Source organism: Equus quagga, chromosome 13 (genome assembly GCF_021613505.1).
Source record: "Equus quagga isolate Etosha38 chromosome 13, UCLA_HA_Equagga_1.0, whole genome shotgun sequence".
Classification (NCBI taxonomy): domain Eukaryota; kingdom Metazoa; phylum Chordata; class Mammalia; order Perissodactyla; family Equidae; genus Equus; species Equus quagga.
In genome coordinates, this window is record NC_060279.1 from 20,004,871 (window position 1) to 20,025,924 (window position 21,054).

The 21,054-nt window shown below is 36.1% G+C and overlaps 1 protein-coding gene across 6 annotated transcripts in view; it reads left to right on the forward strand.

Annotated features, from left to right (window-relative positions):
• HMCN1 (hemicentin 1) overlaps positions 1 to 21,054 on the forward strand; it is a 433,459-nt gene that overhangs the window by 365,998 nt on the left and 46,407 nt on the right. For all 6 annotated transcript variants that reach the window (XR_006891498.1, XM_046681569.1, XM_046681570.1 and 3 more), the window contains 9 exons: positions 628 to 897; positions 3,850 to 4,040; positions 7,477 to 7,690; positions 9,277 to 9,411; positions 9,821 to 10,011; positions 11,782 to 11,863; positions 16,279 to 16,548; positions 17,134 to 17,304; positions 17,438 to 17,608. Coding sequence is in view for 5 of the 6 variants with exons in the window: in XM_046681569.1 (XP_046537525.1) it covers positions 628 to 897; positions 3,850 to 4,040; positions 7,477 to 7,690; positions 9,277 to 9,411; positions 9,821 to 10,011; positions 11,782 to 11,863; positions 16,279 to 16,548; positions 17,134 to 17,304; positions 17,438 to 17,608 (1,695 nt within the window). In the remaining variant the exon portion in view is untranslated. The remainder of the gene's footprint in view (positions 1 to 627; positions 898 to 3,849; positions 4,041 to 7,476; positions 7,691 to 9,276; positions 9,412 to 9,820; positions 10,012 to 11,781; positions 11,864 to 16,278; positions 16,549 to 17,133; positions 17,305 to 17,437; positions 17,609 to 21,054) is intronic.

The window sequence follows — 21,054 nt, forward strand, 5'->3', positions numbered from 1 at the left end:
AGTGTCTTTCTGGCTTGATAGAGTATCCAGGCCAATACCTAAGGGGTAATCAACCTGTTATAAAAAGTAGGAAGAGAAATCCACAGTTTTCTGAAGTGGGAAGAGTTTTGTCTATATAATTCTTTTCCATGATCCATTCATTTATTCATTCATTCATGTAATACTTTGTTAAATATGGCCACTGTATATGAGACACTGAGCACTGTAGGAAATGCTTGAGTAAAAGTGTCTCTGAGCAGTTGAATACTTTCCAAGCCTTGAAACGGTCTAATCTGAAAGTTTAAGTAACTGAAATGAACTACGTAATACATGTATGTTAAAGAAAATGCCTCCGTCAACACGGCCTAAATTTTCTAGACATGCAATCCTTCATGAATGTATGTTTATATCCTTATTTAAAATGGATTGTCATTTACATATGTTAACTGCATAGAGAATAATTTTCTGAAATAGGCTCAATGAATTTTCTTTTCCAATGAAAATAAACTAGTGATCCTTTGATGATGATATGATAAAGCTGGGATTTTGTTTCGTATCAATGTGACTTCACTTTGCTAGAGTAATACTTTAGCGTGTGATTGGAACCTTCATGCTTTTAAGATGAGGTTTAAACTTTGTATCTTTTAGTTCCTCCAGTCATTAGCCCGCATCCAAAAGAATATATCATTGTTGTGGATAAGCCCATCATGCTACCATGTGAGGCAGATGGCCTCCCACCACCTGATATTACATGGCATAAAGATGGGCATGCAATTATGGAATCAATCCGCCAGCGCATCCTCAGTTCTGGGGCTCTGCAAATAGCATTTGCTCAGCCTGATGACACTGGCCAGTACACGTGCATGGCAGCTAATGTGGCAGGATCAAGCAGCACGAGCACCAGGCTCACTGTCCACGGTAGGTCGTTTAACATAAATTATTTCAATCTGCTACCTTACTATGGCAAAGAGGAAAGACCACCGAGAAAAAATATGGTGGAAATCAAAACCATGCAAAAATACTAATCTAAAGTGGTATGTGTATGTGTCTGTGGTGTGTGGTGTGTAAGTATACTTGCCCTTCAAATATTTCCATAGGCTGTGTTTATTTGTATGTGTACAAATGAGTGTGAGAAAGAAGGAAAAATTTTGTTAATACAGTCAGGGTATTTAATGTGTTGCCAATAATCCCCTCATGTTGTGATTATCGAGATCTGTACTGTGGCTTATAAGGAATCCATTTCTGTTTATGACTCTTCTGCTTTACTTCTCAACTTGCAAGTCATCTTGTCTCAAAACTAATCACCATCTGACCTACATTATAAATATAGTGTGAACCTAATGAGAATTAGAGCTCTATTTGATTCATTAAAGTAGCGAAATATTTATAGGCATGTTTTTATAATAGAAAAAGATACCTTTTTTTTCCTTCATATTTAGACAACTAGCAAAGTATATAAACATCACCTTTGAAATATTTTAGTTGTTAATGGTATATTTTAAGACTAAAGATAAAATACCTATTAATATCAGTGATAGGAAACAATAAGCAAATTAGACTGTTTTCAGCTACTATTTTCGGAGGTAACTTGTTTTAATAATGAGTTTCTGCTTTTTCTATTTAAAAATTTGGTGAAAGCTGCTTTTTATCTTTCAGGTGTATTTGAATTTCCTACCACTTCATAGTTACAGTGATAATTTCAAGTAGAAACCATTTTAATTGAATAAATAAATAATTTAGCCAAAATTTAAAATTACCAATTATGGGTTTTCCAAATTTTTTCCCTGGTTTATACCTGCTTTCAGTTAATATAATTGAACTAATCAATGCACATTACTCCTTTAGCTTCAAATAAATAATACTCCTTCTTCTCAAGGTTTTATAGAAAATTTACCAAAATTGGCTATATGCTGAAAACAAAGAAACTGTTAATAAGACTGAAAAATATAGATGACAATTCCTGCCTACAATGCAGTAAAGCTAGAAATGTGTAACTAACTTTTAATGCCAAAATCCCAACCCCAGGCAACTTAAAAAATACCATTCTAGGAGCTAGCCCAGTGACATAATGGTTAAGTTTGCACACTCAACTTGGGCAGCCCAGGGTTCACTGGTTTGGATCCTGGGCACAGACCTACGCACCTCTTATTAAGCCATGCTGTGGCAGGCGTCCCACATATAAACTAGAGGATGGGCATGGATCTTAGCTCAGGGCCAGTCTTCCTCAGCAAAAAAAGGAGGATTGGCAGCAGATGTTAGCTTAGGGCTAATCTTCCTCAAAAAAAAAAAGAAAAAAACTTTTAAAAATACCATTCTAGCTAGCAAGTAGGTCAAAGAATATGTTTTTATTTTTAGATTATTCAGAAAATAATAAAATTAAGGACACTACATATCATATGTGTGGTGTGCAGCCAAAGCTAAAATCAAATATAAAGTCATAGCCTTAAATTTTTCATTTTGAAAAAGAATAAATTGAAGTAAATGTGCTAATGTTACAACTTTGTAACCAGTGGCAAAATTGAAATATCAACCCCAAGGAAACCAGGATAAAGGAGATAGTGAAAATACAGCAAAAATTAGTGAAAAATAAATTGAGTATTTATGATGTACCATTCAGCAAAATAGATGTTTGTGTTTTCCGTATTACCTATAATGTTTATTAATTTATATCATTTATATAATGTTTGTATATTTACTCATATAATCAAAAAAAGTAATTTTTGCTGAAACCAACGGTTGTCCTGTCACTTTTTAAAACGTCGTTAAGATTGATCCATTTCTCACTGATATGTTTGAATAATTCCAAAATTCCTTGTTTTGGGAAGAGAGGGTATTTTTACCTTTTGAGCCAAATATTCTTAATACTTTTTAAGCCTTTTCTTTAGAAGTAAATATATTAGTTCCAAGTCCGCTAAAGTATTTCTTAGTGCACTAAAATATTCAGTTGATCTTTCTACATTGCCTAAATTTTTGCAGTTCAAAAAAATTTGAGCACAGGAAGTATTTGGTATTACAATGCATGGAGTTGTCAAATCACTATAAAAATTTCCTCTCTGACAGTGTAAAAGCTGAATTAAATGTCTTGACCTGGTTTTACTTGCATTTATTGTGACAAGTGAAATACTGCAATGAATATTTTTGTCTTTAGCACTTTGTGATATTCAATATGGGGTGAATGTTTTAAACTAGTGACTTTTATTAATTTGTCCTCACAACATGTGTGTGATACAAATCCAGCAGTTATACAACCATTGAAGCATTTTTTTTTTTTTTGAGGAAGATTAGCCCTGAGCTAACATGCATCACTAATCTTCCTCTTTTTTTGCTGAGGAAGATTGGCCCTGAGCTAACACCTGTGCCCATCTTCCTCTATTTTATATGTGGGACACCTGCCACAGCATGGCTTGATAAGCGCTGCATAGGTCCGTGTCCAGGATCCAAACTGGTGAACCCTGGGCCACTGAAGCAGAGTGTGCAAACCCAACCACCACACCACCGGGCCGGCCCAGCATTTTTGTTTTTTGTTGCTCTTCTTGGTTTGTTTTACTTCACTGCAATAAGCAGAAGAAATTCAAGTAAGGAAAAGTCAGGAAGTCAAATAAAATCTAAAAGACTTCCAAGCCAGTTCCGTGTCGTTTGTTCAGAAATTGATTGTAATATATTCAACAAGTGCAAATCCGTTAGAATTCTTGCTAGCATCAAAAATATTGATTGCTTTCATAGTAAACAAATCAATGTCTTAATAGGTTTTTTTAGTATTTCTAGAAAAATTACCATCAAAAGAGTGTTTTGTGTGTTGATTTTCAATGTGAATAAAGACATTATTGAACTCAACATCCTGAATGACTATCTTTCTGAAACATTTCACAGTACCACCTAGAATCCGAAATACAGAAGTACACTACACAGTCAACGAGAATTCACAAGCCGTTCTTTCATGCTTGGCTGATGGAATCCCCACACCATCGATTAACTGGAAAAAAGACAATGTTCTTCTAGCTAACTTGTTAGGAAAATACACTGTTGAACCCTATGGAGAACTCATTCTGGAAAGTGTTGTGGTAAGTTTAGTAGGGATGAATAGATACATTAAGCCAGATTGTTAATTCGCTTTTTTAGTTTTAGTAATTTAGCTTGGTAATATATTCCTCAATAATGAAAGAAAAATACTCTTATAGATTAAGGTCAAAAATTAATTTTAAGCGTAATTAATTTTATGTCCCAGTTCTAAGAATAGTGTCTAACAGATAGTAGAAACTCATAAATGACCTTCGTCTAAAATTATTTTATTTTTGTGGAAATCTGTGTTTAAAGGAAAAATTCTAAGTGCCTCTGTTATGATCCGTGCTCCTAACCATGTATGGGAATGATTAGAAAAGTGGAGATGTAAGAATGTTTCGTGTATTATTAAGCAAATACAAAAAGCAGGTTTTTGCTTTTTTCAGGTTTTTTCTATAACCCTTTCTAATCACAGACAAGGAAGCTGAAGCTTTAGGGATCTATGCCCATTGAGGTTTTTGAATATTCTTGGGTGGTGCTTGTCCAGTCTGCAGAATAGTAGCTATCAGAAGCATCTCCATTTTCGATTGGTAGCCCACTTGAAGAGGAATCTGTATCTATGCACACCACAGGACTTTTTAAAAAATTGTGTGGTTTGAGAATAGCAACTCTTGGCACTGAATGATAAACATGATTAAAATATGAACCACTTTCAGAGCTTTGGTGCATGTTATTCCCTTTCATTACCATCAAAATGCCCAAATTTCACTACAAAACCTTCGTGGAATTACATTTGAACAGATTAAAATGATGTTAAGATTGATCACCTTCATGTTATAGTATAATTTCACTCATTAGCCAGACTTCTGGGATTACCAGATAAAAGCTCTAACAATAGGCTCTGTGCCTAGACTCTAAGTCAGTCACGTGCACCAGCAAAAATTGTGTTTATTCAAATCTAAGTTTCCATCAATTGCATGATGCATTATTTTATGTACCATGAAGGAAGAAAAAAATACAGTCAAGAGCTACAGAAGACTATCAATTTTTAAGTTGTACCCTAATTTCAGAGATATTAAAAGTTAAAGATGTGAATTTTAGAATTGATGAAATAAGGATGAATTTGTTTGTTTGTTTAAGCTGGTAAAGATCTTTAGTGGGGGTTACTCCCAGGTTCAGGCATGTTGAATTTGGCCCCTCAATCACAGTTATGGACTTGAAGGAATTAAATGAGAAAAGAGAAGTTTAGACTTTTAGTGAGACAATGACTCAGATACAGTAAAAAAACGTAAGGTAAGTAAGGTAGCTTGTAAATACCAGATGAAGGACACAAGTGATAGTATGTGCAATCCAGATTTTGAAATGCTTCACTTCCATAAAATCCTTGATTTTAAACTTTAGTTGTCATAATCTGGGAATCTAAGAACAGCTAAGTGGTATGGCACTGGGGTGGCCTGTACAGGCAATATGATTTATTCCTGTTTGCATTTTTTAAAAAAAATTAGCATGCAACCAACCAAATTTAGCTTGTGTCTCTAATAAATAGTTACAGTTTTTATGCTACATTTCCAGTGAATTCTTTGATGCTTCGATGCAAAAAAAAATGTATTCTTAAACTTGTTGAAAGAAAAGAAAAAGTCTGTGATATGAGCCTTAATGCACACAGAAGCATTCAATCACTAATTCAACAAATATTTATTGAGCACCTTCTCTGTGACCAGCACTGATTTATGCATCAGGGAACAAAAGTATCAAAAATCTTTGCCCTCCTAGCGTTTATTTCTAGAGGAGGAAGATAAACAATAAAGATAATAAACAATGTATACAAGAAGTCAGAAGGAGATAACTGAAATGTAAAGAAAAGAAGAACAGGATAAAGGGGATCAGGAGTTGGAGGGCTGCAGGTTACATTTTTAGGTACTCGGAGTAAGTACCCTTTGGGAACGTGACATTTGAGCCAAACTTGAAGGAAATGAGTTAGCCAAGCCAATATTTGAGGAAGAAGCATTCCAGCCAGAGAAAACTCAGATGCCCTCCGCCCTGCCATCCTCCCTCCCACAAACAGAGATTTGGTGCAGAGAACTTAAGTTGGGAACATTCCTGATGTATTTGAGAAACAGGAAGCCAGTGAAACAAAGAAAAAGAATGAAAAGAGAAAGGAGAAAGTCAGAGAAAAATGGAGGCCAGATCATGAAGTGTCTTGTACATCATTATAACAATTTTGCCTCCTTTTACTTTGAGTAAAACCAGAATCCATTGCAGGTTTTGAGCAGGGGAGCAATGTTATCCGCCTTATGTTTTTGCAATATTACATTGGCTATTGGGATGAGAATAGATGGTAGGGAGGCAAATTTAGAAGCAGAGCAATCTGTTGGGAAGATGGTCTGGAGACAGATGAGAGATTATAGGACTCAAAGCAGAATGTTAGCAGAGAACAGGTAAGAAGTAGTTGGATTTTGCATATACTTTGAAGCTAGATTTCCTAGTTACATTGCTAGTAGTGTATGAGAAAGAAAAAAGTAAATGATGACTCAAACATCAGAGAACAAAGCCATGAACAACCAGAAGGACAAAATAACCATCAACTGAGATGGTGAAGGCTACAGATAGAACAAGGAAGGGGAAATTGGGAGTTCAGTTTCGGACATGCATTTGAGGTGTCTTTTAGACATCCAAGCAGAGAGTTGGAATGAAAAGTTCAACATAATTGGAGTTTGGAAGAAAGATCTGGGTTGAATGTACTGGTACTCATCAGCATATAGATAGTATCTAAAGCCATAAGACTGGATGAGATCACCAAGGAATTGAGTGCAGATAGAGAAGAAAAGAGGACCAAGGACTGAACCCTCTCACATGTCAACATTAAGATGTTAATGCTGAGGAGAAGCCAGCAAAAGGAGATGGAAAAAGAGCAACCAGTGAGGTAGGAAGGAAACTAGGGGAATGGGGTGTCCTGAAAGCCAAGGGAAGACATGGTTTCAAAGAGAAGGAGTCATAATTGTGTTAAATGCCATCAATACATCTAGTAAGATGAGTGCCATGGATGGCCATCGATTTAGCAAATGAAACTTCAGAATTGCAGGTAGTGTTGCTCTTACTCTTGCCATTTCCTTTGACAGTTTTCGTGGTCTTTGGTGCCACATTACCTGGAGAGGATGCTACCAGCATCCTTTGGAATTATTTGTTCTTTATTAGTACATTGCAGAGCAGCAGTACACTTGATGTTTCGTAAATTTTAGAATCTAAAGTTTTCTGAGCCCTTACTACTATAAAATGCTATAGTTCTGAAAGGTATTGGCTTTTGTTTACACTCTTATACATTTTCAATTATGTTCTGCAAAATCTAGCCAGATGGTTCAGACTACGAGGTGGAAATTTAACCTGTCTTCAAATAAGAGTGCTCCTTTGGGGACCAAGCTATACAATTTTATATATTTGATGTAATATGGTGTAAGATTATGTCATTTTAAGCCCTATGATTTTTTTTTTTTATTTAAGCCGGAGGATTCTGGCACCTACACCTGTGTTGCTAACAATGCTGCAGGTGAGGATACACACACTGTCAGCCTGACTGTACATGTTCTCCCCACTTTTACTGAACTTCCTGGAGACGTGTCACTAAATAAAGGAGAACAGCTGCGACTAAACTGTAAAGCAACTGGTATTCCATTGCCCAAGTTAACATGGACCTTCAATAACAATATTATCCCAGGTTAGTAATTCAACTCTTAACAAGTGAGCAAATACACCCATATAGAACTCTAGACCACTCTCCATTTTCTTTAACTGTGGGAATTGGTTGAAAAGTTATGTGAAGAATTGATTGCTTTAAATTCTGTAAAATGTGTACCATTGCCTGGATTTTGCCCTGTACCCAGTATATATGTTCTTTTCCTTCTTTTGAAAGGGTAAATTGATCACAGACCATATTTTGCAGGATATCAGTAGATTTTTTAACCTAAAAATAGTCCCTCTCCCCCTAACAAGACAATATTGTATTCTAAACTTATCCACCTAAATTTATCCTCCCTGGACCTCATTCGTCATTGATAAATGGGTTGAGGTGGCTACTGTTGGAGTCCTGAAGATTCACCTAATTTTACAGAGAAGAACTCTGCTTCTCACTGTATGAATTAACCTCTATTATAGTGTAGATCAACTATGTAGAAAATTTCTAGTCAATATGTGCACTGTACATTAAGATAGTACCTGGGACTCACGAGCACTCACCTCTGGGAGGACAAGTGTCACCTTATTTGTTAGACTTTATCATCAGCATAAAGACATTGTCAGTAACGAGAAGTTGTCACATCCTAAAGTTGAGTTCTGAAGTACTTCACTATTAGCATTTAATAAACGTCTTGCTCCAAAAGTAGTAATAGGCTTGAGTTTTTTTGTTTTAAAGATTTATGTTAATGACTGAAATTAATCAACTATGTTACCTTAATAATAATAGTATACTCACTAAGGAAAAATAAAGTCTGAAAAAACTAATAAGCAACTGTTTTCTGAAGGTGTAGTATTCATTTAGCTACTTAAATTTTTAAAGCTTCATCTTCCACTTACAGCAGTTTGAAATTTTAAAAGATAATTTGAGTAGGGGAAAGCATGCAAGGTCAACCTACTTAACATAAGTAGATATTGGCTGGTCTAATCAGAATCTTATGTAGTATCAGTTGTTTTACGATTAGCATGTTTACCTTATACTCTATTCCAAATCTTATAGCTACCTTTGTAAATATTTATATCATCACCATTTATGGAGAAGCTTAAATTATTACAAATTTAATCATGTTGTTGTAATTACCTAATTAGTGTGTGTTTTCATGATTTCCCCTCCGACCTGCCAAGTCCATTGAATTATAACTGAAAAGGTTTTCATGTTTTTGATGTAAATTGTTTGGGAGGAAAAGTGGTGGTGAGATAAATCAAATGGAAAATGTCATGTTCCTAAATGAAAGACTTGAAATCCAGAGTCTACGAGCCAGCTTTAGGCAACACTTTGAGATGAAAGGTGTACTTCAAATCTAAAATAATTTGGAAAGAAGTTTGTTTTCATTCTCTTTTCCTGTCTTGTCTGCTGTTTTTAATTCTTCAAACGAGGGTCCATAGACGTAGCAAATAGCTCAGAGGAAGACATCTGTGGAAAATTCTCTATTCTCAAATGTCATGATGAGAGATTGTTGGTTCAGATGGTGAACAACTCGTAAATCTAACCTGCAAAATATTGAGCTGTTGTGATTATTTTCCTAGGTTACTGAGAGGCATTTGTGTTGTTTTCTAACTTACTTCCCTCAGCCCATTTCGACAGTGTCAATGGACACAGTGAACTTGTTATTGAAAGAGTGTCAAAAGAGGATTCCGGTACTTACGTGTGCACAGCAGAGAACACTGTTGGTTTTGTGAAGGCAATTGGATTTGTTTATGTGAAAGGTAGGCAAAAGTGCTGTGTTCTTAGTTTCTAATTTATTTATAATGAATGGTTTGTGTTTTGCTTTCTTATTATGTAGTAATACAATATAACTTCAGTTTATTGATCCATTTAGTCTTGTTTCCCAGGTGTGCAAATTCATGAGATATTAAAAATTACGGGCATTCAGCTCAATAGCAGATAAACAGTAAGTAAAGAGATCATTTGACACAAAGTGGAATCACCCACTTAGATTATTGAAACTGACAAAACCATCTGGTTGATTAGCATGAGCTGTTGATTCTGGAAAATTGATGGGGTTCAAAAATGGCTTTTCCCCTCTCCACCACATTGTCTTTCCAGATAGGTCAAGATCACAAAGAAATTACAGGTCTTCCTTTTCAATTATACTTGTCTTTTGTCATTTCCCAGAACCTCCAGTCTTCAAAGGTGATTACCCTTCCAACTGGATTGAACCGCTTGGTGGTAATGCAATTCTGAATTGTGAGGTAAAAGGTGATCCCGCCCCAACCATCCAGTGGAGCAGAAGAGGTATGGATATTGAGATTAGCCACAGAATCCGGCAACTTGGCAACGGCTCCCTGGCCATTTATGGCACCGTTGTAAGTCACTCTGGACTTGTCCATGCATACTTTGCCATGATCAGTACCTCTCTTTGGTGCCGAATGTTTCTCATGCATTCCTATTTTAATCATAAAATCTGAATCACTAGGTTCTTTTAAAAAACTGAAACAATGGTTCGAATTGATTGTCAGCCTTTTCAAAGAAGTACAAGCAATAAAATAATTTTGCTACTTTGTTCCTGATCATTGACCTATTTAACATCAGTAGATAACTTCCTCAAGTCTGCTTTAGATTGAGGAAATTGAAGAATTACACACACAATTACAAATAAATTATAGGGTAGATTTCATCGCTAAGCCTATAACTACAATAGACTTTCCAAAAGCTTTAGTAATTCACAAAATGAGTGGTGCTTTTAAGTTATTCTAATTTTGGAGTCAAGTGAATGAGATTTTTATCTAAAAATTTCTCAGCTAGACTACGTATGGGTAATTTGTTAACTGATTGTTGAATTAATAGAAATAATAATTAAAATATACTATGTAATCACCTAATTCAATGGACCACTCTCAGTCTTTTATTCTCCTTGGCTTTATTTCAACATTAGAACTTATTGATTCTCTCTTCAATTTTGAGATGATTTCTACCTTAGCTGCTGTAACACTGATAACTCTCAGGCTTCTTCATTACCGCTTTCCCCCCTTTCCCTGTACACAATTATTACTCCTTCTAAAGTCCTTGGTACTTCTAATACCAATGTTAATACACTTGTGCACTGCGTAATGACATTTTGGTCAACAACAGGCTGCATATATGACTGTGGTCCCATAAGATTAGTACCCTATAACCTAGGTGTGTAGTAGGCTATACCATCTACGTTTGTGTAAGTACACTCTACAATGTTTGCACAACGATGAAATCACCTAATGACACATTTCTCAGAACGTATCCCGTTGTTAAGCGACACATGACTGTACTAATTTTTTTTCACCGTACAATTTCAGATTCCTAAATATGTATCTCCAACCTGGAAACTCTTTAAAGTTCTATTTACAGTTTCCTACTAGAAATTTATATTTGGATAGTACATTGATAGTCCTGGTTAAACATCTAAATCAGCAACTATCTTCCTCCTCCCACCATCCTCTACTTGCTACAATTCAGTTCCCTTTTGTTAACTCACTGTTTCTATTAATGAGACCAGAATTCTCCTAGTCACAAGACCTTAGCAAAATCTGTGTCTCTAATTAGTCACCAAATCTAAACTCATATGGTCTTTATTTTCTATACCATATATGTATAAATTCATGACTTAAATTCTGTGAGTTATCATTACCGATAAATTAGTTTTTCACTTTCTCTCCTGAGTTTCAAACTCTTTAAAGGTCAACCTTAATTTTTTTTTTAAATAACCCCCATTAGAAAAAACTCGATATTTGTTACTTTGTCCTAATTATTTTAATGCTTTTTAATATAGCGGTGAGACTAGCACTAGAATTTTTCTTTAATAAGATAATTTAGATAGATGATTATAAAAAATGTTATTTTGCTTTGGTTTCCTAGCAACTATTATTCCTAGAGAGCAGTAATAGACTGTTTTGAAAATATTTAGACTGGGAATTTCTTTTTTCTTCTTCTTTTCCTTTTTTTTAAAAACCTATTTATGAGGTTAAATATGTGTTTTTCTATTCCCATTAAAATGTCTTCTCAGAAATGAAGTTTTATATAAGCTAGCATCATGGTGAAAAAAGTTACATGCTCTGCTCTGCAGGCTCACATTTTTTATAAAACCCTCCTTATTTCCATAGAATGAAGATGCCGGTGACTACACATGTGTAGCTGCCAATGAAGCTGGGGTGGTGGAGCGCAGCATGAGTCTGACTCTGCAGAGTAAGATGGTTAATTAAACTCTAATTAAACACTTGATTTAAGAAATATTGCCTAATAGGGATGTTCATTTTCTTTAACTTTATAGCAAGTACATTAATGATGGTTTTTAGAGTGTGTCTAGTTTTCTGCTACTGATGGAGCAATTGTTATCAAGACTGATACAGTTTTTATACAGATATTTTTCTCTATTTTATTAAAACGTGGTTCAAGATTGCAATTGCTTGGCAGCAGAGATTTTTTTGGTTTGCAATCTATTCAGTTGAGTACCCTTCTTATAGTTCACCACAGTTCTTATAATGTGCTTACAAAGATGTCATTTTATGGCACTTTAAAAATATGTATTAAAAATAAAGGCTAATGGGGGCCAGCCCAGTGGCTTAGTGGTTAAGTTCTCACACTCCACTTTGGCTGCCCAGGATTCACAGGTGTGGATCCCAGATGCAGACCCAGCACTGCTCAGGAAGTCATGCTGTGGCAGCATCCCACATGCAAAATAGAGGAAGATTGGCACAGATGTTAGCTCAGTGACAATCTTCCTCAAGCAAGAAGAGGAATATTGGCAACAGATGTTAGCTCAGGGCCAATCTTCCTCAAAAGAAATTAAAGACTAATGTAAATGAACTCAAAAGTGCTCTGGGTTGATTGCTATCAATCTGCCATGAAATCACTATGTGTTCTGGGCAGGATTATCATGCTCATGAAGCCCTTCAATAGAAGCCAGCAGAAGGCAGAGCTTTCATAATTAGAGAAACATGAAAGACTCCGGTGGCCCACCAGACAGTCTCCAGATCCACCTCAGGACCTGACCTGAGGACAAAGTCATTGGATTGAGAATTTAGCAAACCACCTTATTTTGTGAATAGGTTAAGTATTTAATGGGATGAATTTACATTTTCTTCATTCACTATTGAGAGATACTGTAGTCTAGCGTTTAGCACAGCTAGTGCCAAACCACTGTTGTGTAAGACTTTAACATTTAATCGATATTTAATAGATATCTAAGATTGTCCCCCCAGCTTTATTGAGGTATAATTGGTGAATAAAACTGTTTATATTTAAAGTGTACAGTGTGATCATTTGATACGTGTGTACATTGTGAAGTGATTACCACAATCAAGTTAATTAACATATCCATCACCTCACACGGTTACCTTTTTGTTTTGGTTTGGTTTCTGGGGCGAGAATACTTAAGATCTACTCACTTAGCAAATTTCAAGTATGTCATACAGTATTATTAAATGTTACCATGCAGTACATTAGATCCTCAGGACTTATTCATCTTATCCTGAGAGTTTGTATACCCTTGGACCAACATCTCCCCATTTCCCCCACCCCTTAGTCCCTGACAACCCAATCTAGTCTGTTTCTGAGCTTGACTTTTTTGTTTTAGACTCCACATGTAAGTGTTGCCATACACTATTTGTCTCACTTTATCTGGCTTATTTCACTTAACATAATGCCCTCCAGGTCTATCCATGTTATCACAAATGGCAAAATCTCTTTCTTTTTTATGACTGAAAAATATTTTGTTTTATCTGTTTTTCTTTATTCATTCTTTATCCACTCATCATTGACAGACACTTAGATTGTTTTCATATCTTGCTAAGACAGAGTTTTATTAAAGTACATAGCTATCAAATGATAATCTTGTGGGATGTTATTAGGAAAACAGTAGTGTTCCGTGGTTGAGTAGGTCTGAGAAAAATAGATTAAACAAAGTTCATTCATTTGTTAACTTCATGGGTCCCGCCCAGTGGCGCAGCGGTTAAGTTCGCACGTTCAGCTTCAGCAGCCCAGGTTTCACCAGTTCGAATCCCGGTGCGGACCTATGCATGGCTTGTCCAGACATGCTGTGGCAGGCATCCCACATTGAAAGTAGAGGAAGATGGGCACAGATATTAGCTCAGGGCCAATCTTCCTCAGCAAAAAGAGGAGGATTGGCAGTGGATGTTAGCTCAGGGCTAATCTTCCTCAAAAAAAAAAAGCCAGAAATATAATTTGTATAAAATTAAGATTAAAGTGCCAGAAGCAATGCCTTCGTTTAGATAAAATGCTCATATTTAGCTGGTCATTATGTGACTGGTGGAATTAATCCAACCTTGAAAGATGTACATATGGAATTTTATTGTTGAATTAATTTATAGCCTTATGTGCAATTGGAAACTGAGATGCCAGTTAGAAGTATGGTATCTAAATTAAGATTCTGAGATTTATTTGACACTTGCTTTGACCATAATAATATGAGCAGATGAGCTCATTTAGTGACTATGTTGTCATTTAGTGTTGAGTGATTAATCTGAGGAATTTACTTTATTCAGCAACAGTTGATTGAATACATAATATAATCAGAAAACTAGGAGAGAAATAAAAGCCCAGCCCTGAAATTTCCTGGAGTGAGGTTATTGTAAACATCAAGTTAAGAAGGCAACTGTGTAGGATGATGTGGGCATATTTATGAATGATGCATTAATAATACTCGCTGACAGCTTCAAACCTCATGTGAAATAACTACTTTTGCAAAAGACAGCGTCAGTAACACCTTTACGTAAAATACTAGCATGTTAGTATCACAATAAAACACATCTTCTATTTTTGTTTTATGTTCTATTATTTCAGAAACACTCTCGATCTAAAATATGCAGCCACCACCTCGAATTCTCTGATATTCATGACCTCTCATTGAGCAAATCATTCCACCATTCAGTTCAATCTCACTAAAACACTTCCTTCGTCCCATCATGTTCCTTCGAGAATGTACACACTCCCCTTTGCTTACCTATTCAAATGTAAACCCTTCTGATTTTCTTTTAAGATTTCAACCAAATGTTTAAAATCTTGTACATTACTGCTTTCCAGGGTGAATCATCCTTTCAAAGCTAAATCCATCTCCGTGCTCTTTCTCTCCAAGTAGGCTGCCTTCTCCTGTATGTAATCTTACCCATTTTTGAAAACCCAGTTCAAGCTTGTTCTCCCCCATGAAGTCTTTCATAATCTATCTTTCTTGACACCGTAGACCAGTATAAAGATAAACATTCTGTCAGCAGCTATGTACAACTGCTTTTACATTCTTTCCAACAACTTCACTCGAGTAGCTACCCACTAGAGATGCTGTTAACCTCTCCTTCCTTCTTAAAACTCCTTCCTTTGGTTGCCAGGATACCATTTTCTCCTGAATTTTCTTCCTAGCTTAGTGATCGATGCTTAGTATCATTTATAGGCTTGTCTTTTGTCCATCTCTTAAATAAGGCTTTGCAATAGTTTCTGTCTTTGGCCCTCTTTCTCTCATTTTAGACTCACTTCTGAAGCAAGCTTATCCACTCATGAAAGCCTAATAAATCTAAATTCTAGCCTATATCTCTAGTCTGAGTGTCCGTCTAGACATCTCTGCATTAATGTCCCACTGATACCTCAAGCTCAGCAGTTCTAAATGGAGGCAAATCATCATTCCTTACTCCCTCCCAACATATCTGTTTTTGCTCCTATGTTCTATTGAATTGCCCAAACATACACTATATTGCCTGAGGCAAAACCTTGTAGTCATCAATTCCTGTTAACTCGATACCATTCAATGACAAAGTCCTATCGTTCCTACCTTCTTAATAATTCCTGAATGGCTTCCTTTCCTCTCCATTTCTAGTGACAGGCTTTTGTTTGATTGTTAAGTTACTGTTGTTTATACTCCATATTACCACACATTTACCTATTCTATACTAAATTCTATTCTGCCTATTCTATTACTAAATTCTATAGGTATATTATAGAAGAGCTAAGTAGTTATTTGTCTGTCTTATCAGTGGACTGTGAGCTCCTTGAGACTAGAAGTTATATCTGTTATCCCTGCACCCTCAGTCTCTAGCACAAGGCCTGGCAAAGAGTAGGCTCTCCGTACATGTTTATTGAATAAATGAATGATGAGCAATAACGAAAGAATAAGTTAAAAATGACTCTTTGCCTCAAAGATGATGTGAGGGAAAGAAGTGAATATTCACCATGTAAAACACAGACAAAAACAACAATAGTACTAAGAATTGTGTGTTTATCCTGTCAAAGAGCTGTGCTTACACCATCTGAGTAGAGTCTAACAAGAATCCTCTGAAGTAGGCACCTTTTTTAAGGACACAAAGGCTCAGTGAGGTGGTAAGGATCAGAGGCAGAATGTGAATCCAGGAAGCATGACTGCAGAGCCCCATGCTCTAGGCTAAGCTGCCTAGGGATTTCAAATTTTTGATGTTTACTAAATAAAACAGAGCTATGAAAATTCTATCAGTGGCAATTGCAACTTTAGCAGTTGAGAAGCTACAGTGTTTTACAAACAAATCAGCCTAATTTTTTTCAAAAAAAGTTACTATAACGTTGATGAAAGTGTTAATATAACTCCACAAAAACTAACAAACACTGTGTGTTCTTTTCTGTAGGTCCTCCTATTATCACTCTTGAGCCAGTAGAAACTGTTACTAATGTTGGTGGCAAGGTCACATTGAATTGCCAGGCAACTGGAGAGCCTCATCCAACCATCACCTGGTCCCGTCAAGGGCACTCCATCCCCTGGGATGACCGAGTTCGCATGCTGTCCAACAACTCATTATATATCACTGCTGCCCAGAAAGAAGATACATCTGAATATGAATGTGTTGCTCGAAACTTGATGGGTTCAGTCCTTGTCAGAGTGCTGGTCACGGTCCAGGGTGAGTGTCCTCGGAGGGACGTTCATATTAAACAGCACTTGGGGCAACCTAAATCATAAAAATTATTAAGCATCTTAGTCCGAGTCTCCTTTCCCCTTAAGATACTTCTAGATTATGGAGCTAAGACAAAAATCACACCACAATTTATAGACTAGACTGAGAGAACGAAAACAATACAGATCAGAGCTGTAAAGTACTAAGTTAATAATTCAAAATCCAAAACTGAATTTTTGATTCAAAACTAAGTCAAATTTCTTCTCAGAAATCGATGGGTATATTTTACTTTAAAGAATGACTTATTTCCAAAAAGTAAACAGTGCGCTGTATAAACTTATTGGTCTCTAACTCTTGCAACAGCCGTGTCCAAGCGAGTCAGGAGTGGAGCTGGGAAGAACCACTAGTTAACTATTTGAAGTTCATCTCTCATGCCTAGATTTGAATTTTACCATAAAGCAGTGCTTCCGTAAGCAATTTCTCAGCAAGTATAGATTCAGCGCTAGCCTCAGTGCATATCTTCAGTGAAATCCAACTTACCATTTTTTTCATTTATGAAAACAGAGACAAAGTACAATGTTTTCTTTGCAGTTAATGGTGGATTTTCCCAGTGGTCTGCCTGGAGATCCTGCAGTGTCACCTGTGGAAAAGGCATCCAAAAGAGAAGTCGTCTGTGCAACAGCCCCTTCCCAGCCAATGGTGGGAAGCCGTGCCAAGGGTTGGATTCAGAAATGCGAAACTGTCAACATAAGCTGTGTCCAGGTACACTTCTTCACTCAATGAATAGGCGCATGTTCCATAGATACTCATTTCTGTTCCCTAACTGTGGATTGTCTCAGTATTAGTGCTTTCAATTGAAATATATCCGATGGTGTAATGTTTCACCTTTGTATAGTGGATGGTAGCTGGTCAGAATGGAGCCCTTGGGAAGAATGCACAAGGAGCTGTGGACGTGGCAACCGAACCAAGACCAGAACTTGCAATAATCCATCAGCTCAAAATGGTGGGCGGCCGTGTGAGGGGAATGCTGTGGAAATAATCATGTGCAACATTAGACCTTGCCCAGGTGAGAATTTACCTATAAGGAAAACTTTTGTATTTTTAACTCCTATAAAGGAGTTATGATTACCTTTTCCTCTTCATTGTGAACAGATGTTCTGGCTTCTACCTTTAAATGTATTCATTCTCTGTGTTCTTAGTTCTCTCTCGTGGATAAACTTATGGAAGTATGACATTAATCAATGTTAAGTGAAATGCCTGATTTGGTTGAACATAATAAAGGGCTCTGAATTGTGGCATATTTTTAATTATGTAGGAAAAACATAAATATTTACAAAGTCGTAGAATGTTTTGAGATAATGAGGACCTTAGGTAATGTCTAATCCATCCATTCATTTTCAGATGAGAAAAATTCTACTTTCAGGTAGGTTTGAATTCAGTGTTTTCCCTGGCATGCTTTCCATTTCTTGTCTCTGCTTTCCTCTCTTGGCTTTATTCTCTATGACCTCTTCCCACGTGGTGGCAAAAACGACTGCTGGCAGCTACTGGCTCATAGGAGCTTTATAATCTAAGGCCTCAGAGAAAAAGAGTTCGTTTCTCTCTCTCAGAGTTCATATCAGCCTCTGAGAAGGAACCCTGTTTGGTTTTGTTCAAAGCCCATGCTCACCTCTGAACTCAGCTGAGTCCAAGAGAAACATACTTCTCTTGGACAACCAGCTTGGGCTACTTGTCCACAGTGTGTCGAGAGGAGCAGACCTCCTTATTTGACAGCCTGAAAGAAACCATATGGAATAGAAGAGCAGCTGTTCAGTCGTTAATTCATTCATCCAACAAATATCTATTGAGCATCCACTCTGTGCTCAAGGCACGGTTCTAATTGCTAGAGTTAGAATGATAGATAATTTCATTTAGATATTGATATGCAAACTGAACAAACTCAAAGAGTTGAAGAGAGAGAACATAACTGGGAGAGACACCTTAACTGAGATGGTCAAAAAAGGGATGTTGACAAACCAAAATGAGATAGTTTTTTGCTGCATTGGCTATTGCATCCTGTTGTACAGATGAGGAAACTAACATTCAGAAAATATATGATAATTAATTCACTGAGGTTACGTAGCTAGTAAAAAGTGAATCAAGGGTTTGAATGCAGGTCAGTCTGATTCCGAAGCCTATTCACTTAGATCCTGGGTATCTTGATTTGCAGTTCAGAACTTCCATTATATTGCAAACATAAAATACTATCATGAAAACTTAAGGGAAAAAAACCCAGAAGCCAAAATTTTTTCATCTTGAAGAATTATAATCTCATAATATACCAAAGTAAAAAGAGCCAGAAATGCTTGATTAGAGCAATCTTTGTACAGTTTGTCAGCTGTGATATCTATATACTGAAAAGCTAAATGATATTTGTACATGTCCTGAAATAAAAGTCCGGTTTTTTTTCTTCATGTTGAGTAACTGTTGGCTTACTGTTGTTTTACTCACAATTCTGTTGGCTTACTCTTTTTAGACTTTTGTTGGTTATTCCCCAGCCCCTAAATTGATTGAATTTGGCTATTGCTTTGGCATAATGTCATTGGTGTCTTGGAGCCAGCAAATGAAAGCGTGTATCTCTTCCCAACTGAGAGTTCAGTGATGTCATATTGTTAGGTAGATATCAATCAAGACAGAAGTACTTACATCTCGAAAATCAGGAGATGCTACAAATCAGAGTTTCCCTCTACTCTAGAGAGGTGGTTGTTAAACATTTATCAGCATACCACTGCAAAATGGGCAGGGGGCCTAAGACAGTCTTTCTCATCCAGGGAGTATGTCAGAATCTCAGGGACAAAAGAGATTTTTCTTTTTATACTTTGTTGGGTTCAACTTGTTAATATGTTGTTGAAGACTTTTGCATCTGTGTTCATGAGAGGTATTGGCCTGTAGTTTTCTCTTCTTGTAATATCTTTGTCTGGATTTGGTATTAGGGTAATACTTGTCTCATAGAATGAGTTAGGAAGTAATCCCTCTGCTTCTGTTCTCTGAAACAGATGGTAGAGAATTGGTATACTTTCTTCCTTAAATGTTTGGTGGAATTCAGCAGTCAACCCATTTGGGACTGGTGCTTTCTCTTTTGGAAGGTTATTAGTTATTGATTCAATTTCGTTAATAGATGTAGGCTTATTCAGACTGTCTATTTCTTCTTGTGTGAGTTTTGGCAAATTGTGTCTTTCAAGGAATTGGTCCGTTTCGTCTAGGTTAACAACTTTATGGGCACAGAGTGTTCCTAGTATTCTTTTACTACCCTTTTAATGTCCATGGAGTTTGTAGTGATATCCTCTTTCATTACTAATGTTAGTAATTTGTGTCCTCTCATTTTTTTTCCTTGTTAGCCTGAGTAGAGGCTTATTGCTTTTATTGATCTTTTCAAAGAACTATCTTTTGGTTTCATTGATTCTATCTACTGATTTCCTTTTTTCAATTTCACTGATTTCTCCTCTGATTCTTATTATTTCTTTTCTTCTGCCTATTTTGGATTTAATTTGCTCTTCTTTTTCTACTTTCCTAAGGTGGAAACTTAGATTATTGATTTTCTTCTTTTAATATGCATTCAATGCTATCAATTTCCCTTTAAGTGATGCTTTTGCTGCATCCCACAAATTTTAATCAGTTGTGTTTTAATTTTCATTTAGTTCAAAGTATTTTTAATTCCCCCTGAGATTTCTTCTTTGACCCTTGTATTATTTAGAAGTATGTGGTTACATCTCCACATATTTGGGTGTGTTCCAGTTATCTTTCTGCATTGATTTCTAGGTTAATTCCATTGTGGTCTGATGCCGACATTGTATTATTTCTATTCTTTTAAATTTGTTAAGGTATATATTATGGCCTAGAATGTGTTCTGTCTTGGTGAATGTTCCATGTGAGCTTGAGAACAATGTGTATTCTGCTGTTGTTGGATGAAGTACTCTATAAATATCGATTATATCCAGTTGATCAATGGTGTTGTTGAGTTCAACTATTTCCTTATTAATTTTCTGCCTGCTGGATCTCCCCGTTTCTGACAGAGGGGTGTTGAAGTCTCCAGCTATGATAGTGGATTAGTCTATTTCTCTTTACAGTTCTAGCCTCACATAGTTTGATGAAATTTTCTTTTAGTAAGAGTTTACTTTTAATAACATCAAACTTAAGGAAAACTTGCAAGAATAGTGCAAAGAACTTCTATATACCTTTACCCAGATTCACCAATTGTGTGTATTTCCTAAAACAAGGACATTCTCTTTCATAAACACAGTACAATTATAAAAGTTGGGAAATTTGGCATTAATAAAACACTATTATTAATCTTATTGTTTAATCCATGGTCTACATGCAAATTTTGTGAGTTGTCCCAGTAATATGCTTTATAACTCTTTGTTTCCCATTCCAAGATCCAATCCAGGATCATGGTTGCATTTATTTGTCATGTCTCTTTAGTCTCTTTTAATTGGAACAATTTCTTAGTCTCTTTTTATCTTTCATGACCTTGAT